The following is a 25898-nucleotide window of genomic DNA, read 5'->3' on the forward strand; positions in this document are numbered from 1 at the left end:
TTCGCTGAAAACTGAAGCCCGTTTGTCGTGCACTTGGCAACCAAAAGATTAAGAACATCTTGCAAGCAAAAAAGAGTACTTCTGGCATTATGTAGTGGCGACGTCGTTCTCAAACAGTATCCAAAAATTGTATTGCTTAATTTTCAAAAAGGAAAAAATCTGGGATATAATTAATAGAGAATCCTGAAAGATCCAAATAGTTAACCAATGATGTACTTTGGATATTTATTGTTTATTAGAAAAAATCTTTTATAACGTCAGTAAATGAAACCTTTTCAGATTTGATCATATTGTTACGCATTACGTATATTATTAATAACTGTTTGTCTACTAACAAATTCCCTAAACCCTGGAAATACGCTCGGTGTCAAAGAGTATTCTTCAATATCAGCTATTCCAATTATGTAAATATTCGCAAGGGCGTCGCACAGGGTAGTATTTTAGGTCCGATGCTGTTTTCCGTTTATACCTCCGACTTCTGTAAATTTATTAAGCATTGTTCCTCCCATCAGTACACAGACGACACTCCAGTATATCTCTCTTTTAATTACTCCCAAATTAATACCGCTGTTAATAATACCCAGTGCTCTCAGCGATATTTCTACTAAGTATGGTCTATTATTTAACGAAACTAAGACTCAACTTATAATTTTTGGTAAAGATAAAGGAAAAATAATTAGTCTAGACGCTACCAAAATCTGGGTTTGCATTTGGATAATAATCTGCATTTTGAAGGTCACGTAGCTGCATTGATCCAGAAATTGTTTTACAAGCTTCGGATTCTCTACCGTAATAAAGATGTTCTGGACACAGCAATAAGTTAAAACTTACCGATTCCTTAATTCTCTCCTCAATTTCATACTGTATGGGAGTTTACTGGCCTGCCCTACTTCAAAAGGACAAGGAGTCTTTAGCGTCTTCAGAATGCCTGTCTCAGATTCTCATACAACATTCGTAAATCTGATCACATATCTACTACTAGCCTAGAGGATTCTCGCTCTTATCGTTCCCAAACATACTTCAGCACAATTCCAGCGCAGTTTCACGTATAATGCTATCAAGGCTTACAATAAACTCCCTGAGATCAATCACGTCACTAACTTCATTCAAACAAAATCTTAAACAATACATTTATCATAATAGAAACCGATCATAAAACTATCAAATTGCATATATGTATTACTTTTTTGACTTCACTCTAGCAGTCTTAAAATTATTAAAAATGTTTTTTTCACAATTTAACTCTGCCATTTTGAATGAATGTCTATGTTAATTTGTATGCTTTATTTTATATTATAAATAGTGTCATATGCTCATTTTAGGGGGTTATATATTTTGTAAGATATCTCCTTCGAAACCGAATAAAGGCCATTTAGTATTATTATTATTATTATTATTATTATTATTATTATTATTATTATTCAAAAAGCTTGATCTTCCATTAATCGCCTTATTTGAGAACCTACCTTCGGTGTCTAAAACATACTCCATCTTTACTTAAAGCTTTAACATACTGCTTCATCAGTCCTAACAGTGGTACAAGTGGTACAAAAAATAGGGGTACTTCGTATATCCTGACGGCTGACCTAGTTGAAGCCCCACAATTTTTAAGTCATCACAAGTCATCGAATATAGGCGTCGTATTTGATTTTCTTACAAAGTAGTTCCAGATTCTGCAAAAGAACAGCTTTGTAGGGCTGCTCTTAGATGAATCAATAAAAAAACCTCTATTTCTCAGAATTGCAGTCTATACCAAGTTTTTTTTATTAGATTACGAAAATCAAATCAAATCAAAATAAATTCTGTCTCGCGCATGTGCCAATATTATTTTATTTCGAAGCTAGCTGCTAAAATTTCGAAAAGATCCTTAGGTAAACCTAAGTCTCTCTCAGTAAGTCATTAAGTTCTGATTGGGAAAATAACTGTGGTTACTGAGAAACACTACAAAATATCATCAACATCAATAAGGGTATCTTCTTGTATTTCAGATTCAGAAAAACAGGCAATATCTTCTTCTAAATTGACTGGATTCTCAGGTATTGGAACTTCTAAGCCATTTGGCACTAGCTGAATTGCAGGCTGGTGATTCGGATAAACAATGTTTTTCAAATTTGTAATATGATATCCACCAACATTCACACATACAAAAATGGCAGTCATCATGGTGATTTGCTGCCTCTCTCCATATCATAAGTATTCCAAAAGGTCTTCTGGTTCCATTATTCTATTGTCTGATACCTTCTTCACGTACCTTACACACAAATACGCGTAGTATTGTTTCTTAACCAGGGGTGTATTTTTTGGTAATTTGGTAATTCCTTAACCACACACAGAGCAAACCTTATCTGGAATATTTTTAACCTCACGAAACGACTGCCAAACACAATTACACGATAAACGGGCGTTCTTCAAGACTGGCCACTAATATTCTGTCAATTTATGCTAGTGCGGTAGCAATTTCCAGTTTTAGAATGTTATGTAATGTTTCTCTTTTTGAAACAAAAATGTTGCGTAATAGAATCAAAAAAAATTGTCATCACTCCACTTTCATACCTTCAAAATCTTCGGTGACCTGTGTTATTATTCAAATGTAGTTGAAACCGATGATAGGATAAATTTCGATAAATAAAAGCAGCACTCCGAACGTTATATCTTTTTTTGTGAATCCAACTAGTAAGGATGAGGTAATCACTACAGCTTAGGCTCTTAAATCTCTGCAGGAGTTACTGCTTTGTTCAAGAATTTTTTCCCGATTGCTTAAAACAATCCTTAGTCATTCTAGTTTTTAAATGTAAAGGAAAAACTCGTAGTAGATATTTTTTAACCTCAAGTAAAATTTGAAGTGAATGTCAACTTACTTACCAAATCCGGAAAATTTATCTACCTCTGACGTTGTAAAGACTTAATCTGGTGTTCTACTTCAGGTTTCAAGGTGGCCACTTTAGGTTCCTTTTTGTTGCGCATCCCTTACTTCCTCAATCTTTCTCTTATTTCCGTTTTTAGTTTCAAAAACCTGTTTCACTATTTTGGTGTCAGTCATATGTTTCATATGTCCGTACCATCTATTCCGTCTAAGATAGGTTTTGTTTTTAAGTGTTAATGGTCATGTTTCTAATTCCATCCCTCACGACCTTATTGCCTATTCTTCGTGTCTTCTTGTTAATGTCCATGCTTTTGATCCGTTGGTATAACGACTTTGTTGGAAAGTTGTTAGTACCACATCATCTGCGTAGCATAATTCTATTACCTATCAAATATCAATTAGGCTCAAAGAACACGAAAGAGCCTTACGACTAAGACAAATAAACTCATCAGCTGTTGCCGAACACACTCATGAAACCGGGCATAAAATTTTATTTGATAAAACTAAAATTCTTGCATGTAATCAGTTCTTCTACCAACGAAAAATCCAAGAGTCTATAGAAATCTATAAACAACCTAACAATCTTAATCGCGACTCAGGTCTCTACCTGTCACCAATTTGGGAATCAGTCATCCAAGATCGTGTTTATACCACTCATTAGCGCTCCCCCCCCCCTCAAGCAATATAGAAGCAGGTACAGAGTAAAATACGAGCCCGTTTCAGTCAAGCTCTGAAGAAGCCAACAGGATGATTGGCGAAACGTCAGCAATTTCAACTAAGCAAAAACCGACGCAGGTGGAATCCAGAAGTTTTTGTAAAAAGCATCTATATCTTTCTTACTTTCCAATATCTCGCAAGACGTAGCTTCCTCTCTTGCTTCTTTGATTCCTTCATCTAGTATTACAGTGTAGAATTACCGCTTTGTCCAACGTTGCCGGATATTTCTTGTTTTGTGTGCTGCTCTTAACTTTGGTTTATCATCTCTACATGCTTATATTCGCTTTTTCGAGTGCGTATTACATATAGCACACAGATTAGGGTTTAAAACTTGGCAAGTAGGAAAAGATAGTAGGCAATTGCTTTTAAGAAAAAAAAAATAGCATCACAGGTGAATTTCAAGAAAAAATGGGCTTATTAGCATTAAAGATTACAGGTATAGAGGAAACTATAGTTAATCTTCCAATAATTCCTCATTAACAGTTAAACAATATCCTAAGCTATCATTTCTAAGTTTACTTAGTTGATATTGTAAAATCCTATCACATTCTAAGGAAAAAGCGTTTTGTAACTGGTTAAGATTTTCAAATTTTACATTTTTATAGATAACACTTTTCAAGTGACCGAAGTTAATCGGCAAGAGGCCAGGTGGCCTGGGTGGTCAACGGATTCGCCAGCTTGTCAATAATATTCCAGTTAAAGTATTTCCTAAATACTCCCTAACCATACGGGAATTATGGGCGGGACCACCATCCATCTATTTGGTATCAGTTCTATTCTTCGCAAACAACTTCTTCTAGTGCAGGTTCAATTTGACTTTGTAATAAGTCCAAATAAGTTTCTACCGTGATTATAGTCCATAAATAATAAATGGCCTAATTTTATGGTGTCCGCAAATTCTCACCATAACATTTATTTTTTGAGTGTATTGGCTTCAAATGTGAACAAAGAGATATTCGTTGTCTTGGCTATCGAGCGTGAATTCATCAGTAAAACAAATGTTTTTCAAAAAATCCCTCTCATTATTTACTTTTTCCAGGATCTCAAAACAAAATGCTAATCTTTCTTTATCGCCATATTGGAGCTCTGCTTTTCATACTTATAGGAAAAATATTTGTGTTTTTTCAATGTGCGCAACACTGTGGTTTGATGTCTATTTACAGCTTGTCCAAGCATCCTTATAATATTTTGTTTTCCTCCACATGCAGCAAAATATTCAAATCTCTATTGTGCGTTTCTTCTGCTCCGTTATCGAAATTTTCAGGTTAACATTTGCAATTATTTATGCCTTTGGACTCGAATTGGGTAATAATACTTTTAACTGTTGAAATCGAATGTATAGTTTTAGCAGGGCGATAAACCGAAAGCATTTCTTTCACACACTGCTTTACGACTGTTTGCTGCATAATACCACTTAATTTTGGTTACTTTTTCTTCAATTAAATAACGGATATTTATTGAACTGAAGTGGCTTTTACTAAAAGTTCAGATTTTCACGAAATTATTTATTTTGACATGACAATTGCTTCGACAACACCGTGTCACATTTGATTTTTGATAAAGACACGGTGTTGTCAATTAAATAAAATGCATTTTACTGTGTTCGAATTATTGCCAAACTAACCAAAACTATAAAAATTTCGTAATTTTCCCCTGATATTTATTTCAATAACTGAAGATTGGATATAAAAATTATTGGATATTAAAATTTATGCAAACTCGGCACATGAGTTCATCATTCCGCCAATTTTTAGGCACCTAAAAATTTACATATAGTTTCCTGTGTTTCGTTCAACAATGCATCGCTGGTATATACAGGGTGCTACATTTAGGAAAGTGTCAAATTTTGTAAATGATTCCTAATTCCGTTTTCCCAAAACGTCGAGGGCCACAGCGCCAGGGAATAGGGCTAACACATTTGTAGGGACTTATCATAAGAAAATACCTAGGAAACAGTTTTTTACATTGGAAAAAATAGAATAAACCACTGATGACATTTATATCATCCTAAAACTTAATTTTGAATCACTGAGCAACGTCTTTTAGTAATTTTACACCCGGTAATTTTTGAAGCCACCCTATAGTCCACCTATTTTATACCCTGAAAATTCCCTCCCCAATTTACACCAAGTTAATAAAAAACGAAAATCCGCACACGGAAATTATCACCCAGCGTCGCGTCGCGTCGTCGCTTTTTTGCTCTCCCCCCATCCCTTTTTTTTCCGTCGGCCTCCCGTCGTGTGAGTTCGGCACGAAGGGGGTTGCTTGGCAGCCTTTCCGCGACCGGCATTTGTTCGTCCTTTGCGTGGTGGGGCGCGACGTTCTTATTGGTCGACCCGCTTTCTTACGTGTTCTTGGGTTTCCACCCTCCGCGACGCGAGACAGAGAAGGCGTCGAGCCGCCCCCTGCGCCCCGCGCCCTTAAATACTCGTTTATATCGAGCACCCCGCGATTAAAATCTAATTTAATAGTAGTTTAGAGCGATTGGGAGCGAGTTGATTGTTTAATGCGGTGGAGGGGGGCTTTATCGCTTAATAAAGACGGAGGCAAACGGGACGGACAGAGGACTCGCCTAGTAATTCTTCTTCTTTTATTTAATTGTGACTTCAACTTACAGGCAAGTAAAAGGTTGCGATTGTGATAAAAAATGACCATTGATATTTATGCCCGTATCGACCAATGTAAATAATCAGTTTTTAAGTAGCTAAGCAGATATGTTCTTATTCACCAACTTATAAACCACTATCTAAGTTCGATTATTAGCTTGAAAAGGGATGTTGAGTTGTGTTGGTGGCTTTAAAAAGAAGGAAAAACAAAATTGTGATTTTTTAAAATGAAGTAATTATGACTTAGATATCTTGCATGCAATCCACAATGATAAAGGCCAGATTACTTGGAAGAAGTTTGCTTCCTTTTTGTTGACTCATTTTTAGACTAAAATGAAAAAAAGAACATGCTTTACCTAACAGAAAATTTCTGACAAAAATTTGGATTTCATTCGCTTCCTAACTCAGGACCAAGCTATAACTTTCAATTTTTGTATTTTAAATTTTCGCCTACCAGTAAAAGAGCAACATTGACTTAAGGCAAATGACTGTTCTGTTTTGGGCCAATATGTTTTTGATAATTTGCTTGTATGGAAAAAGGTTACTTTTTATAAAATTTATTTCTTAACTTTTTCGCAAACAAACAAGAGCAAACAGATAGCACTAAAAAAACAAGGCCGTATAACCTTGTTACAAGCTCGACAAAAGTAACCGTTGGCTTTTAAGCTCTTTATTAGAATGTCACGGTGGATATATCAATTAAGTAAACTACCAATAAGCGTTAATCAACAGTTTCTTAACAGATGATTAGAGTGTTTATAGACCATGAGGCGGTGTTGCGAGTGTTAAACATGGTCGATTTTTTTACCGATTCAGCCTAAGTAAATAAAAAAACAAAATGTCTTGCTGATATTTCGTTACATATTACGCTTAAAATATTTTATTTTTAGTGGATGTGGAGACAAAACGAGAACGCATGAAGAAGTTTGTAGTTTGTGTAACGGAAAACATCCAGAGAAAAAAGAAAGAAAATTTATAGAAACTAATGACAACACAAGATTAAATGTTTTATTTAATATAATAAAACAGTAGATTCGCGGAATGGGGATCAATAGAATGGCCTGTCAGATCTCCAGATATTACATTATGGACTTTTAAGTTTTCGTTTTGTCTCCAGATTCAATAAAAATTAAAATTTTTATTCTCTGAGTTTCATTTAGCGTCCACTGCAATTGTAATTGTAATTATTTTACCAACAATTTGTTTTGTATTTCTAAATATATCTATTTTACGTTTCAACTGGTAAGTGGGTGTATTTTTTACTGCAAAGCTCACTGTTTTATTTGGGACACCTTTTGAATATTTTCAGCATCTGTATACATTTAGTATAAAAAGACGACGAAATCGACCTCAAGCCTCGACTACACTCTGCTTGTTATAGGTGTAGTATTGTAAAAAAACCTTTTCCAACATTACGACAATTGCTTTCAATATTCATTTGCCTCGAACGGTATGCAAACTGACTCTCTACAAAAACTTTATTGCTATCAAAATATGATATAATTCTGTCCTTTAAGAAAGCCTCAAAGATATACATGGTGGCTCAAAAAAGCGCGACGAATAAAATTTATGAAACGCCCTATTTTAAGTTGAGTTTCGCATCTGATTGTGAACGGAAGTGATGAGAATTACCTAGCGTTTTGACCGAATAACCCCGGTAGTCGTAGCCAATAGCAGTAAAAAAAACTTGCTTTGAAATTGAGTCGCTTCTTTTCGTTTATAGATAATCGGACTGGAGTATTTTGAAACCCTCGAAAAGGGGTTCTATTCGGCAGAGTACAGTAGTAAAATTCGTGGGCATAGACATAGATTCTAACTTATCTTGGGAAAGTTATATTAAATCAGTTACTAACAAAATTAATAAATACTCTTTTTTCTACTCCCGTCTGTAAGATACCTAATTACTCATCAATTTATCGTGCGGGAAGCGTCACTTTACCACGTCAGTTTCGTTTCCCATGAATCCGAGCCACTTCGGACATTTCCGGGATTTTACCGCACGGATTTGGAAGCAATCGGATGTTTTCGGAGATATTTCCCACGCTTTGAATTTTAACGTTTGTCAATTCTGACGGTCATGTCAGTGAATGTATTCGTGTTGTTTTGCGAAAATGTACCCAAAAACTAACGGTCTAAATTCCAAATTCTATATTATTCTAACCCCACATACCAAATTTCATGACAAAATTCGCATTTGTAGTTTTTTCATTATTTTGGACAATATTATTTATATAAATATATATAAATAATATAAATTATTAAAAGTTATTTTTTTTATTTGATAAGATACAGAATATTCTATATTAATCTAACTCCATATACCAAATTCCATTATGAAACTCGCATATTTAGTTTTTTCATTATTTCAATACACAAAATTAATAAAAAAAATTTATTTGATAAATTATTTTGGTCAATTTAATTATGTAATTTAAATTCTGCAGTAAAATAAATAACACTAATACCATGGAATAATGATTTTATTTTAAGAAAACAATAGTTTTTGATTAAATTTAAGAAAATAATTAAAACAATTATTTTCATTGTACAAACGACAATTTCTCAATCTCATCTCTTTCGACTATGCTAATACATTTTTCAACTCTTTTTAAAAGACTCTGCCTGGATACTCGTCTAAGTTCTGATATGCTAATTTCTCAGAATGCTTGTCCTATTCTGGCACAAAGTTCATCTCAACTTCTGAGGTTTGTTTTATAAACTAAAAAAAAAATCATGAGTATAATATCAAGGGATCTCGGAAGTGCTACTACGAGCAAATCACCAAACAATCGGATTATTTTGTTTTCGTTAGTTTAAAGTCACCGGCATTTTAATTCGACGATTATTAAATAAAATTATTACTTTCCATGGCACACTGGGAAATTAACTTATAATAATTTTGTGTAGGGAATGACCAAAATAATGAGAAAACTAAAAATACGAAAGCTAAGCAAAATTGTCCTTAAAAATAGAGGAGTATTTATGTTAAATGCGACACATGGATGTTTTGCAATATTCAATATACTCTTTGGGGGAGTTTTTTCAGATTAACTGGTAGAATGATGCCGAGGGAGTGTCTATGTGCTGTGAGGGAAGACAATTTTTTATTTTGTTTTATTGTGTATTGTTTTTGTTTGTAGGTCTTTTTTTACGACAAATGACGCGGGTGCTAATATAGTTATTAAATAAATAAATACAATAAATATATTGCAGTAACAACAACATTCTCTAGACTTGATAAGAGTTGTAGAAGAACTATAATTTTCCGACAGATCCACTTGATTGTTATTGTCGCTTTAAGTCGGTCCGCGAATGTTTCTTCTTATTTTTCTTCTTAAATGATAGGAATCAGACCGCGTATAAACTGTTCGTTACCTTGCAGGTGAAAATTTGGTTTCAAAATAGACGAATGAAGTGGAGGAATTCGAAGGAACGCGAGCTGCTCGCTGCAGGAGGCTCGAGGGAGCAGACCTTGCCCAACAAAAACAACCCGCATCCCGATCTGAGCGACGCTGACGGCGACCGACCGAAGCTCGACCTCACCGACGTCCAGGTAACTCGATTTTAAACAATCACGAACGGTTTTCCATTCATTGTTGAAGTGTAATAACAAAAAAAGTCTTTCAAACCGAACATGGCCTCTACCAAAACAATAATAATAATAATAAAGTTCTTTATTGAATTGAGTAAATACACATTTGATAAGACATTTAGACATTGGAGCAATGGTGATTGTTCTTACACTAAACGTTTTATCCGATATGAGGTAATATACAAAGAAATAGATAAAACATACCATCTCAAACTTGCATTTCAAAGCATTCACACAATTTGCTGACAAATAAAAAATATAATAGGCAGGTAATTTATGTTAAGTTGAACATCAGCAGCTCAAATAAGAGAATTCTTGTTTTGATAAGAAAAATTTATACAGACTGAGTCAACGTAATGTAAAGTTCAATATAATAGGTTTTCCGAATATTTTAATTTTTGTTAAAAGTACCTAAAAGTTTTTACACTCGACGTAAAAGATAAATATATGGGACGGAATTTAATTTGTTTATTAGTTTTTGTGAAAGATCTTGCGAAAACCTACAACTTTTATAAGTATGTATACCTGTTTTATAATTACTTTGCGAATTATTTTAACTCTTCCGATATTTACCCTCCTTTCTGTCTCTCGTGCTATAACCTACTATTAATATTATCTATGCTAATTCTATCTTCAGTACAGTTGTACTAAAAAACATAGTTGCGGACTGTAATGCATGTATTTATTCACTTGTTTTGAACCAGAATGTGACTAACATTTGGGAAATTTGGCAATGCCATAAATCATTGTAGTTTTTGTATTCAGTACTTATCGTGGACCATTAATCAGGTACCATCATCATAATATGTCATTTGAAGTATGATTAATGAATCGCAAAGTAACGATCTGAGGGTCTACAGAATATTTGTTGATAGGTTTATTTTTTATTCATGTCAGCATCCCAACTCCAAATCAACCCTATTTTTTTTATTTGATCTTTAAAGTGTATTGATTTACTTTCTAAATTTAATACATTATTGTCTAATATGAGTAATACATCTGAGTATCATCTGCATAAAAGTGATACAAACACGATAAGAAGACATTTGAGAATTGTGATACATAAATAGGAAATAACAGAGGTCCCAAAATAGAACCTTGTAGGACTCCGGAGGATACTTGAAGAAAACTTGGCATTCTATCAACAAACACCACTATATCCCCACGGTTGATAAGATAATTTTCCATAGCCTTTCATGCAGATAAAAACCAATATAGTTCAAAATCGACGAAAGCATCTCCCTGGCACAAAGGATGTAAAATTTGAGGACACCACACCATTATCAGATTTTAAACCTACACGGTAGAAATAATTATAACAGTTGCTGGACATTAGCGTAAACACTGGCAACCGCGTCAAGTTTTTTAAAAAATGCTACGCTACTACCTATTTCAAATATAAATTGATATAAAGCTTGACACTTTTCTAAAATGTGGTTCAACCTGTATCACCCGTGTAACTTATTTCCCAGGACATTTCGCCGGCGAGTTCGCCTTCGGAACGTCAAGCGGCGCCGCAAGAGGTCGCTGTCAACTTACAACATGCTGCACACGCGTACCAGATGAGCTACGACGGCATAGACTACGACAGTTCGAATGACAGCGACGAGGAGATAAACGTTACTTGATTCTACGTCGAAAAAAGCCGCCGCCGGGCGGTTTAAACGCGTTTTCGACGATACGGCGTCGTGACGGCCGGTATAGACAGACCTGACGAGGTTAATGTGCGTGTACCTAAACTGCTTCGTTTTCTTACGTCGCGCAAACCGCGACGCCCGATATCGCACTTTGTACATATACCTGCCGGAAATTTTAATGACTCTGTATGTAAAATGTAAAAAAGCTGAAGAAATAAAACGATATTATAAGTATTTGAGCTATTATTTAGGCCGGCCGAACGATTCCGGCAGTGTGGACCGAGAGAAGTAAAGAAGAAGAAGAAAATGCGTTTTTTTATTTCATTACAATGTCCGAATCTTACTCTAGTTTTGCAGTTCAGGAGTTAATCGGAAAGTACTGTTTTTTACAAACAACTCGATTAAATTTTTGTAAGTCTATTTGTTAGCATCACCGCATGTTTAAGTTCCATCTACCCGTTTTGCGTCAAGTCCGGCAATAAAAATTGTTTAACGTAGCCTGTTTGCGGTATCCCGGCACAGATATAACGGCGATATTAACCCCAGCTGATTGCATTTTTATCGGCGACCGATTCACCGCAAAAGGCCGCCATATGCGCCCTCGTATTTGCCGATAATTAATTATTATTCGGTTTTGTAAACCTACGGCACGCGGCAGTCATTAAATATCGGATATTATCCAACGAAACATTTTTGGTGTGCGAAGGGGAAAGCAATAGCTCGTCCGCGTAGGTAAATTTGACCCCGTTCGAAAGTGGACATAATATGACCCCGCCTTTACCGCCGCCGTGTCAAGGCCCACTCGAATTAACATAGAAAATGGATAAACCGCCGCGAATCGCGTCGATAACTCCTTATGCGAAAGTAAAAGTCATTGAAAAGTAAATACTCGCTAGTAGACCGTGCCTTGATCGATCGGAAGCGAACGCGGGTTTATTTGTCGTATTACTGCGAAACTTGTTAAAATAGTTTACGTTGTTCCTTCGCGAAGGTGAAAATGAAAGTTTTTCGGTCGACTCTTCCGTGTCTCGCCGCGTTCCAAATCGCAGGTAAGCGCAGGGCAGATAATGACGTAACGTCGCGACACACGAATGTCAAATTTTTTCACTATCCGTGTTCAGTGTTTCATATAATCTATGTATTCTACGGCCCTAATAACAACAATAATAATAATCAATTTTATTAATACAACATTATGCTTCATATAAAATAACTGCAACTAGACCAAAGAATGCAATAATTTATCTAATATCTCAACGGCATTTTCAGGTTTGGCGGCTTTCATTATCCCCGACGAATTGCCGTCCATCTTATCGGTAATATACTCAAATATCCCCACCCTTAAAAAAGGTAAGCCCGACGTGAGTTTCAAACTTTATGTGGTCTGTGATCAAAAATCGTAGTACGAATTCCTACCCGGCAGGTACCGACTCACGAATAGGTTGGGGCTTCAGATTAGGCGACAGGGCCGATTTCCAAGTGCTTACGGAGCTGGGGCCGCAGATTAACACGCAACCCTTGGCCAATCAGGGGGATAATAACAATAAGCGGGAGGCGCTGAACAGTTTATCGAACGTTTTGTATGCACAACGCCAGCAGGATCAGAAAGAAGAAGAAAAGGTAACTCGAATGCTTCGCTGTGCGTCGTGCGCTGACGCGTTAATTTTTAGAAGGCTTCGAGCGATACCAAAGGTAAAGGTGAGAAATGGCTTGAAACATGGAGCGAAACGGTAAGAAGCGAGCAGGAAAATGAAACGCGACAGTTTCAGCCGAAACCGGGGCTCGGCGTTGGGGAGATCGACGCAAAATCAGTACGTTTTCGCCGAATTTGCCGACAAGATTGTGGTAACAAATCCGGGGCGTTTTTCAGGTAATTCCAAGCGACTACGAGCTAGAACGCATCGAAAAATTAAAGGTTAAGTTAAAGGAAATGCTGAAGGATGTGGAAGTCACGCAAGCCTCAGTTGATAAAGGACAGACCTCGGGATGATGTAAAAAGCTGATTTTATTTATAAATTAAATGTGTTTTAAAAAAACGAGTTTGCGTTTGAAATTCAGCTGTAAACTTCGAGGTTATGGTCTTTTTTCAAGTGAACCTTTCTGGCGTAATTGTCTATGAATCGTTTCGTACAGTAATCACACTTGTAAGGCTTCTCTCCTGTATGAGTGAACATATGCCTCTGCAGTTTATTGCTAAACGCGAATATCTTTGGGCACATGGGGCAGAGGTATTTCTTCTCCGGCACAGAAGCTTTCCAGTTGCCCAAATCGTGGACCACCTTCATGTGTCGCCTCAGGCCTTCGCGGTTTTTATATTCCTTATTACACAAGTGGCATTTGAAGAGACGCTCATTTGTGTGGGTGTGAAGGTGTAAATTCAGTTCAGCTTTGTTAATAAACTTCTTGTCGCATATGTGACACGGGAAATTCTTAATACCAGTATGTCGTTTGATGTGTTTCACAAGGTTCCCTTTGATGGGAAACTTCTTTTCGCACAATGTGCACTGGAATTTCCAATCGTTGGGGTCCAAGTGCATCTGCAGCCTATGAGTTCGTAAGTTGCTGTGAGTTTTGAAACTCCGGTCGCACTGGGGACAAGGATAGGCGCGGTTGACGTTGTGAATTTTGTTGTGATGATTTAAATCTGCGGAAGAGACGAAACTTTTACCACAAGACGCACAAATAAAAGGTTTCTCATTGTTATGTTTGCGCTTGTGAATTAGCAAACTGTAAGCATTCATGTACCGGCACTCGCACTGATCACAAGAAAAGGGCTTTTCGAATGTATGTTTAGAACGAACATGAGACTCCCAGAGTTGTCTTTTTTGAAACACGGCATCACAAAACTCACACTTTAGTGCTTGTTTTAATTTGGGGCCGCGTTTCAATTGTTTTGTTTGTTCGGAAGAACTTTGCTCATTGTCTTCAGATCCTGTTGAGTAATTATTATCGCAGAGATCGTCTGTATCACTATCGCCATTCAAAAACAGATCAAAATCGTCTTTCTGTAGGTCTTCCTTTTTCAGCAATGCGTCTTCTTGGTAATTCCCAAATTCCTCCTTAACTTTTGCAATATCTTGTTCTAAAGCAACCTCATCCTTTATATCACACTCTTGTTTCAAGTATTTTGAATGTCTCTTCACTGGTTTCGGAGTGTGTATCCTTATTATATGTAAAGTTAAAGATTTCTTCTGTTTAAAGCATTTGCCGCAGTTGTTGCAAATGAACAGTTCTTCAGATGCATTTTCTTCAGGTCCTTGCTTATCTATTTCGCTTAGTATTTCTCTTCGAAACAGTTCATTTTCTATACAGGTCCTGATAAACTGATAGGCCGCCCTCAGTTGTTTAATACAAACTTCGCAAATGGAGTAATTTTCTTTCCAGATCTGTCGGAAAACTAATAAATCAACCAACTTTCTCCATTTACAAGTGATAAATTAAAACTTACCTCGTTAGGTACGCAAATTTTTAATTTTTCCGATAACTTTACGTTATCTGAGTCGGCAAACTCCAAGCTTTTTAAATCATCGAATTCTTGGGCGCAAATGCAACAAAAACACCTCAATCTGCTCATCTTAAACTAAAGATAAATAGTAAACAAAACATAACCTTCGGAGTGAAGTACGACATTGATAACTTCTTCTTTTATCAACTAAAGTTCATTGACTTGACAGAGTAAATGTGCAATTGTGAATTGTTCCTCAACTTACCAACCAGAACTAAAATTTGTATTCTGTCACTGTCACAAAGAAGAAGATAGGATTATGGAAGAATTGTTGGGATACCTCTAGCAATTGTTTTTATTACAATAACTTCACACATTTCAAGTAAACAAAAGTTGGTTAAAGATGGCAATACTTCCCACTTTAGCTTGTATCGTGTGTTTAGAAGCTCAGCCCGAATCTGCAAAAATTCTGAATGAATTATGTTCAAAAATTGTTGAAAAACTTAACATTGTTGCACCTGAACAGGTACGGAAATTACCAGGATTGCATCGTTCGCAAACTTAAAAAGTATGTTTTAGCATTGGAAAGAAGGTCATTTAATATGTTGCAAATGCGAAATTCTGTTGGAATATGCATTAGAATTTAAAAACCTTTGCGTTAAATTTGAATCTCACAGAACATCTCTAGCCAAATACGAAAATATTGACACAGATTGCGAAATTGCTGCAAACTGTGATTCCCCTGCTCAAAGTATTAAACATTTCCAAGATGAAGATGTTGCAGTCTACAAAACCGCGAGCGATCATTTTGAGTGCCACCACTGCAAAAGAGTTTATAAAGTTCAGGAAAAGTTAATATTGCATATTGCCTCCAGACACGGCTTAGTCTGTGAGCACTGCAATGAATCATTTCCTACAAAAAAATCCCTATACCGCCATATGCAATCCAGGCATAAGGAAATTGTGGCGGCTCAAAGGAAAAAGCCACCTGACAAATTTTTCTGCGAACTATGTGGAGAAAAGTTCGCGTTGAAGAAACTTATATTGCAGCATTACGTTTCTGCACATTCCATTGACCAAAAAGGGGCGAAACCTTACAGTTGTTTATTGTGCGGAAGCAGATTCGCATCGAGCGCGAATTTAATTCAACACAAGAGCTACCACGAAATTAGTAGGACACACATTTGTAGTTTTTGTGGCAAGACCTTCAAAACCAAAGGTGATTTAAGCACTCACGAATCCATCCACTATAACGAAAGAAAGCATAAATGCCAATCTTGCGAGAAAACTTTCAACACCAATAAGAACCTCAGAACTCACATTCTGGTAGTTCACACAGATCCCAGTTTGTGGAAGTACTCTTGCCCCGAATGTTTAAAAAGATTTCCGCAGAAGTCAAACTTTGACGATCACCTAAAAAGGCATCGAAATAGCCGAAACTTTTCGTGTCACATCTGCAGAAAAGCCTTTATTTCTAGGACTGAGTTGAAACGGCATTTAAAACTACATTCCAATGAAAGGGATTACAAATGCAACGATTGTGATAAAGAGTACAAAGATAAGAGATCGATGGATATACATCTGACTCGAATTCATGCCCCGCACTTGGTCAATGTCAAAAAATTTTCTTGCCATGTGTGTTCCAGTCAGTTTTTTGAAAAATACAAATTGGCTAGACATATCAGAACACACACCGGAGTGAAACCCTTTGCTTGTGATTCATGCGAAAAGCGATTTGTTGACAAAAGTTACCTCAATCACCATTTCAGAACTGTACACAATACCAATGAGGTTCAGATGGAACAATTTGCAAATTAGATATTTATCATTTTTTATTTTTTACCTAAGCACCCTGACTGTTTTACACTGAATTAACACCAGCGAGCAGTATGATGGAATCGAAAACAAAAAGTTTCAAATTAGATATCAGTCAAGGGAACGATGTGACGTCAGACGAAATTTCAGTTCATTGATCCTAATCTTTTGAAACGGCTTGTTGACCAGGAGCCAAAAGAAGATTCTAAAGACAATTAAGTTTCGCTATAAGGTAAAGAATTTTTTTATTAGTGTAAATTGTGAACAGTGTTCAAATATGTATATGTGACTAGTGTAAAAAGCTCAATTAGCAGTTCAGAACTGTACACAATACCAGTGATGTTCAGACCGAGCAATTTGCAAATTAAAAACTCATTTCTCAATTTAGTATCATTGAATCGAATGAAGCGAATTACAAATTAATTTCACTACAGACTGACAACCTAACCTTTTAAACGTGGCCCATGAGCCAAAAGAAGATGTCAAATGCAATAAAGTTTCGATGTAAACAAAAGTTTTTTTATAAATTTTGTAAATTGTGCACAATGTTAAAATATAAACACAATATACACAAAAACTAATTCAAAAGCGATGCCCAAAAACGCCTTGCCACAAACATGTTGCGTTTGCCTGAACAAAGCATTGTATTTAACTAAAATTTCTTACAGGAAGGAAAGCAAAGTCAGTAGTTTAAGCAAACTGCGCTCCTGTGTTCCCGAAGTGGTAGATTAATAAATGAAATGTAGAACCGTCCAGTTTGGTAGAATTTAGTTTTTCAGGAATGGCTAGCCTCTTACTTTATTTGTACGGAATGTTTGAAACTTTTGGAGTTGGTGTATAGTTTCAGAGAGACTTGTATCAAGTCGGATCAGCTGCGCAAACAGGAAGAACACAAGGATGTAAAAACAGAAGATGACCCAAGCAAACCAGATGATGTAAAAACTGAAACTGATGCTGATGGCGATGAAGACAACCAAGATACTGCCGACTATTTGAACGACAGCAGTGACGAAGAATCCAAGAAGGAAACTAAGGAAGAAGGTCAGAAATCAAATGGCAAACGGAAAAGGTCGCTCGAGTTCCGTTGTGAAAAGTGTAGTTATGTTTTCAACTCCAGCTTGAAACTGGTAGATCATTGTGTGGAAGAACACCAAATGAGCGCGAAAGATGTACGTCCGTTCGCTTGTGATAGATGTCCGAGTCGTTTCGGTAATTCCTCCAATTTGTTGCAACATATCAAGTACCACGAAGCGATCAGGTCTAACATATGCCCTTATTGTGGAAAGGGCTTCATCACTAAAAGCGATTTAAGTATCCATGAGAAGCAACATCTAAACAAACGGGAGTATAAGTGTGACACTTGTGGAAAGTGTTTCAATACTCACAAAGATATTAGGTGAGAGGCAATCTTTACTATATTAGCAGGTTAGCCTTTTTTTCGTATTTAGATCTCACAAGTTAGTAGTTCATTCCGACTCAAACACTTGGAAATACATGTGTACCATATGTAGCAAACCGTTCCCCATTAAGTCAAACTACGATAGTCACATGCGGAGGCATACAGGTGATAAAAAGTTCGAGTGTCACCTTTGCAACAAAAAATTCACCGATAAATGCGTGTTGCAAAGGCACATGCGCACTCACTCCAATGTAAGGGAACATAAATGCGCGCACTGTGATAAAGAATACAAAGATCAACGGGTAATGAAGGTAGGTTCACTGTGTTGCCGAAGACCATTTACTACAGTTGAGAAATTTAGGTCCATATGGCGAAAGTACACGGGATAGGGCTGGGATTCATCAAACTGCCGTCGAAGGATAGGAAATATATTTGTCACATATGTCCGAGGGCCTACTACGCCAGGAATAAGCTCACGCGTCATCTGTACACCCATTCTGGCGAGAAACCGTTCCAGTGCACCATATGCGACAAAAAGTTTAACGATAAATCCTACCTCAAACAACACATGAAGAAAACGCATAACAGCGAGATAGAATCGAAATGGCTGGTAATGCCCAATATGCCCTGAGTTCAAAAATTCCTAAACTATTCTTTTTGTCTAGTCAAAAGATTTTTTTATGGGTAACAATAGTTTGACTAGGGGATGAGATACTAAACAATTCTTACCACAATATTTTATTAAATTTACCTTTTTGTTATCTATGTTGGGGGCTCAATATGCTGTTTATTTGATTGTTTTATGCAGTTTTAACGATTATGAATACACAACACAATGGAATTGTGACTACTAAAACTCATTGCGATTGTAAGTACAAACACATTGGCAGTTTCCTGGTTGTCTAATTTTTTAAAATTTATTTATATTTTGTAGCTGGTTGTTTATATTTTGGATATTTTTTAAACAAGCTTTGCTTTATGTAACTGTTTCAAGCCCACATTGAAATATTCTAAAATTGAACTGAGGTGGCTTTTACTTGATACATTTGATAAAGACATGGTGTTGTCGAAACAATTGTCATGTGAAAATATATAATTTCTTGAAAATCTGAACTTTTAGTTATTTATTTTGTCAAATATTCTAATTTTGTTATAGAGCCTTGAAGAAGAAATATGTTTCGAAACGTCGGCAAATTGAAATCTGGGTTTATTGCCCGCAAGATCCCACAACCCATAAAAACACCTTTCGATTAGAAGTGATACTCTTCGGAATTCATTTTAACTGTAAATTATATTCTAGCGAGTGTAAATAGCTTAAAAGAAATAAACTTTTTACCTCATGAAAGTTTTCTTTGCCCTACAAACGTGTCAATTTAAAAAAAAAAAATTGACAGCACCTAGAGGGCGCAAGGATTTAATACTTGTTAATCACTATTTTTTTTTAGGTATGTGATTAATGTGCAATTACACTGTAATTAAAAAAATTAAATTACAGGGTATCTGCTTGACTGTATTTATTATTTCCGTAATTATACCTCTCATACAATATACGTAACGAATATATTTATTAAACTATCGGTACCATAAACACTTTGCCACGATTTGTCGATTGTTGCACTTACATTTGCAAAAGGCAGTATCGTTTTCAACCTGGAACAACCAAAATTTGGATTTTAAGTGAAAAAGTTGATATTGAAAAGAGGGTGTTAATTTATCTTTGTGTAGGGGATATAAATATTACCCGAGAACCAATTTTTCCCACATTTTCAGTTCCCTTCAAACTCTCGTTTTGCATTTCTTTAATTATTATTAATGGAACAATCATGTAGCGAAAAAAATACAATAGCCCTTCAATGGTATACAAACATACAGTAAAATCGGTATAAAAATTGTTACATATCATCACTCACAGTTTCAAAGGTTTTTTATTTTTGAGCGAAACAAATAAAAAGATGTCTAAATCACTATTGATAAGCAAATTTTTGTATTATCTGAAAAGCACATCAAAGATAAGTCACAATTTTTTGTATATAATAAAACAAAATATTTATCGCTTAGAAAAAATAAAACCACTGCAAAAAACAAAAACAGCAATTCGGACAATCTTTTAAACCATTCAGGATTTTATACCTAGTTTATATATTTACATCTTTGAGGCCCAACAAAGTTCACGAACCTTTTACACTCTTTTCATCTGTTGAACATGATGGCTGAAGTAAGAAAACTAAATCTGAAAAACATATTGCAACCTTATATATGACCAAAATAGAGTTTTAAAGCTATCAATATTGTTAAAGTCTTTCAAACATCTTTTTAAAAATGCTAGTAATTTCAATGCTTTATTAAATATATATGTAAGTTGGAACTTTAGTTATTGTCAAAGAAACCGCCTCTAGGTGACTTAACTCTTCTTTATTTTTGAGTATGATCTAGGGAATTTCTGAATTCAAGATTTCTCAACCTATAGAAACTTCAAATAAAAGGATTTATCTACGTTTAATGTTATATATTTAAGTTCACTCAGTTAGTGATGTGAGTTGGTCAGATGACCTGGTCATATGCTTCCCATGCCATGCCATGATGTTAAGTGACCTATACACATGCAGGCAAGTGTTAAGACTTGCCTGTACAGGTCGAGACACGCGAGTAAGTGCGAATGTGTATGTGTCAAAACTAACGGCGCGTTCAGTTCCATGCGTGGCTCGAAGCGAATCACATTGTGTCTGATTTTTAAAGCAAATGCGAAGACAATCCGTGATTGTGGAAGATGAAATGAAAAGAGTATTCCAATAAAACATTAACAGATGAGGCATGCCAAATATTAGTTGAGAAGTTGAAAGAAATGAACAAAGATGCAGCAAAGAAAGACGTTATCAAAAAAAAACTGCAAGAACGACAGCGGTTGTAATCCCACACATTTCTTCGACGATGATTTTTCGCACAGTAGCAGATCCCACCAACTAGTGAACCTCGAACAGTGTGTGGCAGCAATTTGTTTCGCACTTGCTCGCGGACTTATCTGGACACAATTGCGCGCGAACTTGCCTGCATGTGTATAGCCCCCATTATGATGCTCGCGTCATAATCGATTGTGACCAATCGGTCGTTTAAAAATATAACTTCACTTTTCTTTTATTATCAAAATGTTAAGCTTGGGAGCTGGCATACAATAAAATGTAAGTTTTCTCCGGTATCTTGATATGAGGCAGTAAATCTATAAAATTACAAACCATAAAAATTTGCTAAAAGTAAATATTTTGGATCCACAACTTTCAACATAGGGTTTAAAGAAGTGTGAAAGCTGGGTTAGGTGGCTCATTATGTTTATCATGTTTAAAATCATAGGAATCACAAACTCATATAATTCGTCTTCTTTTCAGAGATAAGATAAATAATGTAAATAAAATAAAATAATTTTTGGGCCTATCAAGAAGTAGATAGTTAAACTGCAGTCCCATGATGCTGAAATGAGTATCGTAGTCGAAGCATTCAAAAAAATAAAAGACTTTTTTGAAAGCGAACTACCAAATTCACCTTTTCTAATGAATGAAGAAAAAAAAAGCGATGCATGTGCTAGACCAGGGGAGATGTATGGTATACAGCAGCAACCAGTAACTTCTTCATCCACAAAAAGGACATTCAGTAGCCAAGGGTTTATCCCCATTGAACGCAGAAATACATTGACAACTGAGCGCGCTGTAAAATTAACATATGTTCATCATAACCCTTTGGGGCCTTCAGTTAATGAATTTAATTCTCCAGTGCAAGAAAATTCCGAAGAAGATTCCGCTGAATGCCATGAGATTATAAAAATGTCTTAAAGTGACACTGATCCAGATTGTAATAATGATATGTGAAAAAATTAGTTAAATTAGGTATCTATTAGGAAATGTGCTCAATCTCATTTATTTGTTCTTGTATGTTTTTTTTAGAAACTAAAAATTTCATATATCTAAAGAAGTGTTATATATAAAAAATGTTTTATTTTACGAACTATCGACTAAAATCTCAAACGACATAAATGACCCACATGTGGCATAAATGACTAGTAAATAGCAGTCATTTTACATCACTGCTCACAGTATTTAAGTCTTCTTCGATCTTCAATCATCCAAAATGACTTGAAAGTTGCTATATAATAAACCAAACCTAACAAACCTTTCATCTGAAGCTAATCCGAGTCCGATCCAGATTCAGACAGGCACAAGTCCTCGTCGAGAGTGCCCAAATTGCCGTTCATCTTCAATCCTCCATTACTGTACCCGTTAAGTTTGGCGCTCTCGGCGGCAGGCTTGTCGTTATCGCTGTCCGATTCGCTGTCGCTGCTCGACGACGACGAGTCGCTGATAGTGCCGACGCCATTTTCGTTATCGCTCAGGTTGAGCGTCGGAGACACTTTGCCGTTGTTGATCGGCACTATTGGTAGACGGTTGTTGAGAGACGGTTGAGACGGAGGCAACGGGTCCGCGAAATCGTCCATGCCTATCATCGGGAGGCTGGCAAGGGTACTCGGATTACCGTGCATTCTGCAAAACCCCCATGTCTCGGGCCTTTTGATTTCTCATCCAGTTAATGAATCACTTACTCCATCACGTTGTGTATATCTCTGGACGATGGTAACCGACCGGGACTCCGCTGGTTACCGGGAATGGTATTTGGCGACGGGTGGTTCGGACTGGCTCGCAGTGGCGAATGTTTAGGCACTAATTGGGTCACGGGTCTTTCGGACTTGCGGCCAGAGGCGACTCTGGTCTTGTGCGAGACCCTCTGCCCTATGGGAGGCGTGGCCGAACGCTGAGACAAGCTCCTATCCCCACTCGACGTCGATTGTTGGCCTAATCTATCTGCATGTGGGGAAATACCAATTGTCTAATCAATGACATATATTTTACTATTTACACCTGTTCTGTGTCGGTTATTGATCGACAGAACTTTACTAAAACGGGTTTGGATTCTACTCTGTACCTGCACGACTAATATGGGAATCAGTCATCTCATGTACCTCCTTTAGCTCCCCCCCCTTCAAACTGTATATAAGCAGGCACAGGGTAGAATGCAAACCCGTTTCAGTTAAGCTCTGAAGAAGCAAACAGGATCATTGACGAAACGTCAGCATCAACATCCACAATTTATCTTCGAAAAATTGACGTATGTTTTCCTGATCCAATTAGGCAATCACGATTATTTTTTGTGTGTGTGTGTACTGGAGATTTTAATGTAAATTTATGATCTAGAGCAGGATTAAATTACAGATTTATCTATAAACATTTTTACCTCATTCCAATTTTGTCAAATGATTACCGATCCAGCTAGAATTACCCAAAATAACGAACCTGCTTAGAGATTTAATTTATATAAGTAACAATCAAACAGTAATTTCAAGCGTATACAATCGGACCATGACTTGCTCAATAAAATTTGAAAACCAGAAACATCTAGCAATTTCAGGCTGAACTCGAGGGGTATTCGATCGAGTGGATCATGAGTTATTTTGTGCTAAACTAAAGCACTTTGGTTTCACCAATCGATCTGTACCTTTTTCCAGTCGTATTTAAACAATAGGAGGCAGGTTCAATTCTTGGACCTCTGTTGCATCTCTGGTATACATTTGATATGTCTAAGGAGGTCCATTTTTTTTCAAATTCATATGCTGATGACACCCAGCTGTTAATCAATTAATGATGAAAAGGTCGAACCTACTCTTAGTTTGGATCCTAAAAGTCTTTCCCATTACAGTAAAAAACGCAATGTTAAGATAAATTCTAAAAAAACACAAATTATGCAATTTGCTCCCCTTGGAAGCTATAATTTTGTGTGTGTTGACATTAAAATCCAATTGTAAAATGGAGATCCTAAATTTACAAATCAAGCAAAAAACTTAGGAGTGCTAACTGAGATATATTAGTCACATTTCTAATTTATATAAAAAGGCTTATATATCCCTCAATATGCTATAGGCAAATAAACATATATTGAATTTAAAAATTTAAAAAAACTCTATCTAAAGTTATATACTGTCATCCATTATATTATCCATTCTTAACCATTGCTAATAAAACCAGATTACCAAAAAACCCAGAACAGATCCAGAAAACATTTGTTGAAATGACTCAAAACTAAATGCGAGTTTTTTTTTAGTTGCAATTGTTGTATTTCAGTTTGTGAAATATTATTTACCAATGTACCTGAAAGATTGTTTAGTTTTTTGCTATGAAATTCACAATGCTACTCTAAGGAAGAAAAACATTCCGAATATGCCCCAGCATAAGTCTTGTAAATTTGAACGCTACTTTAGCTATCAAGCCATAAAGTTAATTTTTAAGATTTTGAATATATCTCAGAAAAAAAGTTAGGTTCATTTATCGGAATTAAAAAAGTCTCTGTTATAAACAAATTAGTATTTTACTGATCATCAATTAGCTGGTTTCATTATTATTGTAATATTCAGTTAATGTTGAGTACCTGAGATCAAGATATTAATCTAGACTTCCGCCTTTTGAGATGTGTTGAAACTTTGTCTACTCTACTGTTAAAGCCATTGAAGAATAGACATTCTTTCTGCTGCCTTCAAAAATGCTTGAAAAAGTGGTCAAATGTGAAAATGTCAATACTTAAATTCCAGTCAGAGTTCAGATGCAATCTGCGCTAGAGCTTTGCTCAGGATTACTAGTGATATAACCTCTGTATTCGATCAGTCATATTGTTGTCCTGCTTTAAAAGATATGACTTGAGTCTTTGATAGTTCTTTTAGACAAATTAACATTGATTAATAACTCAGTACTTTGTTCCTATACAGATTGTAGCAAACATATATTTAAAAATCATCAGAATTTTTGACATATCATTGACTGTCTACTGGTATATAGAATTTATAAACCTTTTTGTACATATTTAGTTGTGGTCGTAAAGTTTTTCAAATTATATTATTGAAAGGTGGTTACACTTAGCTGCAGGTACTTTCCATCTTTGCATGTAGCATTTGGTAATTTCATTTTTCATGCAATAGAGATTATTTTATTTATTACCTTGAGGAAAGGGAACCGGAGCTTTGTTATACTCGCTACGGGTTTTTTTAACTTGTATATTGCAAGCTAATTTCTCTAGAGTAATTTCGCCAGTGATACGATCTATTATCAAGACGCATTCCTTAGTGTAAGGTCTTTGGGAGCCTTTGAATACTGTCTGAGCTGTGCCAGATCCATCTGAAAGGCAATATGTCCCGAATCTCAAAAAAGTTACTACAAATGGCTCCTGTTTACCTAAATGCGGCACTGTTACCGTGACTTGGTGATTATCTCCCACATCGAGCGTCGCTTTCTTGTTGGTATCAACCGAGGCGGGTTTAAAATCATCTAAAACACAGGGAATTGATGGGATTAAAGTAGGCAAGTGGCGACCGCACTTACACCTGACGGTGTGGAAGGCGGTAGACCGGGGATTGGTGAAACTCTGTCCTATTTTCAACTCGCGAACTTCATTACCCAGACCGAGTTTATCTGCCATATTTTCGGGGTTTAATCCATTCTAAGGTTAGATTTTGGGCTGGAACGGAAGGACTTTCTCGTAAACGCGGCGTGACTCCGCCGCATATCTAATCGTTACCGTGGAAGACACTTACTCGATTGAACGCTTCATGTGAAAAACTGTTGAAAATTTCTAAACATATGAACACACGTATCAAACGGGTAAAATATTGACCTACTTTTTGACGGATTTGACGCTCGTAGGGGGCCATTTGAACTAATCGCCACTTTCAAATGGGTTGGCTTCCCGGCTAAATTAAAAAAAAATTACAGGTCTCTGTAAGATGATTGTAAACAAAAA

The 25898-nt window shown here is 36.1% G+C and overlaps 6 protein-coding genes across 10 annotated transcripts in view; 4 read left to right on the forward strand and 2 right to left on the reverse strand.

Moving 5' to 3' along the window:
* LOC132706417 (H2.0-like homeobox protein) overlaps window positions 1–11587 on the forward strand; it is a 62163-nt gene extending 50576 nt beyond the window's left edge. The window contains exons 5-6 of the mRNA XM_060677748.1: window positions 9569–9739; window positions 11251–11587. Of these exons, the coding sequence (XP_060533731.1) occupies window positions 9569–9739; window positions 11251–11406 (327 nt within the window). The 3' untranslated portion in view covers window positions 11407–11587. The remainder of the gene's footprint in view (window positions 1–9568; window positions 9740–11250) is intronic.
* Window positions 11588–11733: 146 nt separating this feature from the next.
* Window positions 11734–13442, forward strand: LOC132706042 (uncharacterized). Of its 2 annotated transcripts, none has more exons than XM_060677104.1 (5): window positions 11734–11826; window positions 12685–12765; window positions 12839–13035; window positions 13086–13226; window positions 13286–13442. In XM_060677104.1, the coding sequence occupies exons 1-5, from the start codon at window positions 11745–11747 to the stop codon at window positions 13403–13405; spliced, it is 621 nt and encodes a 206-aa protein (XP_060533087.1). In that variant the 5' UTR covers window positions 11734–11744; the 3' UTR covers window positions 13406–13442. The 2 variants fall into 2 exon arrangements, with proteins under 2 accessions (XP_060533087.1, XP_060533088.1); XM_060677105.1 differs by lacking the exon at window positions 11734–11826 and adding an exon at window positions 12270–12464.
* On the reverse strand, window positions 13420–15025 carry LOC132706041 (zinc finger protein 664-like). The gene is made up of 2 exons (XM_060677102.1): window positions 14864–15025; window positions 13420–14801 (listed from the first exon to the last, which is right to left on the reverse strand). The coding sequence occupies exons 1-2, from the start codon at window positions 14987–14989 to the stop codon at window positions 13470–13472; spliced, it is 1458 nt and encodes a 485-aa protein (XP_060533085.1). The 5' UTR covers window positions 14990–15025; the 3' UTR covers window positions 13420–13469.
* Window positions 15026–15170: 145 nt separating this feature from the next.
* Window positions 15171–16678, forward strand: LOC132706456 (gastrula zinc finger protein XlCGF57.1-like). Its single transcript, XM_060677801.1, has 2 exons — window positions 15171–15386; window positions 15440–16678. Exons 1-2 carry the CDS (start codon window positions 15264–15266, stop codon window positions 16676–16678), a joined length of 1362 nt encoding a protein of 453 aa, XP_060533784.1. The 5' UTR covers window positions 15171–15263.
* Window positions 16679–17239: 561 nt separating this feature from the next.
* Window positions 17240–22202, forward strand: LOC132706457 (gastrula zinc finger protein XlCGF52.1-like). Of its 2 annotated transcripts, none has more exons than XM_060677803.1 (5): window positions 17240–17398; window positions 17455–18071; window positions 18124–18385; window positions 18436–18684; window positions 21455–22202. In XM_060677803.1, exons 1-5 carry the CDS (start codon window positions 17267–17269, stop codon window positions 21458–21460), a joined length of 1266 nt encoding a protein of 421 aa, XP_060533786.1. In that variant the 5' UTR covers window positions 17240–17266; the 3' UTR covers window positions 21461–22202. The 2 variants fall into 2 exon arrangements, with proteins under 2 accessions (XP_060533786.1, XP_060533785.1); XM_060677802.1 differs by lacking the exon at window positions 21455–22202 and adding an exon at window positions 19231–19458.
* On the reverse strand, window positions 19571–25850 carry LOC132706458 (ell-associated factor Eaf). 3 transcript variants are annotated; one of them, XM_060677807.1, is made up of 8 exons: window positions 25777–25850; window positions 25693–25717; window positions 25481–25616; window positions 25334–25426; window positions 25100–25276; window positions 22660–22918; window positions 22233–22600; window positions 19571–19724 (listed from the first exon to the last, which is right to left on the reverse strand). In XM_060677807.1, exons 3-7 carry the CDS (start codon window positions 25575–25577, stop codon window positions 22246–22248), a joined length of 981 nt encoding a protein of 326 aa, XP_060533790.1. In that variant the 5' UTR covers window positions 25578–25616; window positions 25693–25717; window positions 25777–25850; the 3' UTR covers window positions 19571–19724; window positions 22233–22245. The 3 variants fall into 3 exon arrangements, with proteins under 3 accessions (XP_060533790.1, XP_060533788.1, XP_060533789.1); XM_060677805.1 differs by having other exon boundaries at window positions 25693–25842; XM_060677806.1 differs by having other exon boundaries at window positions 25481–25630; window positions 25693–25790.
* Window positions 25851–25898: the final 48 nt, after the last annotated feature.

Source organism: Cylas formicarius, unplaced genomic scaffold, assembly GCF_029955315.1.
Source record: "Cylas formicarius isolate icCylForm1 unplaced genomic scaffold, icCylForm1.1 PGA_scaffold_8__14_contigs__length_24414737, whole genome shotgun sequence".
Classification (NCBI taxonomy): Eukaryota; Metazoa; Arthropoda; class Insecta; order Coleoptera; family Brentidae; genus Cylas; species Cylas formicarius.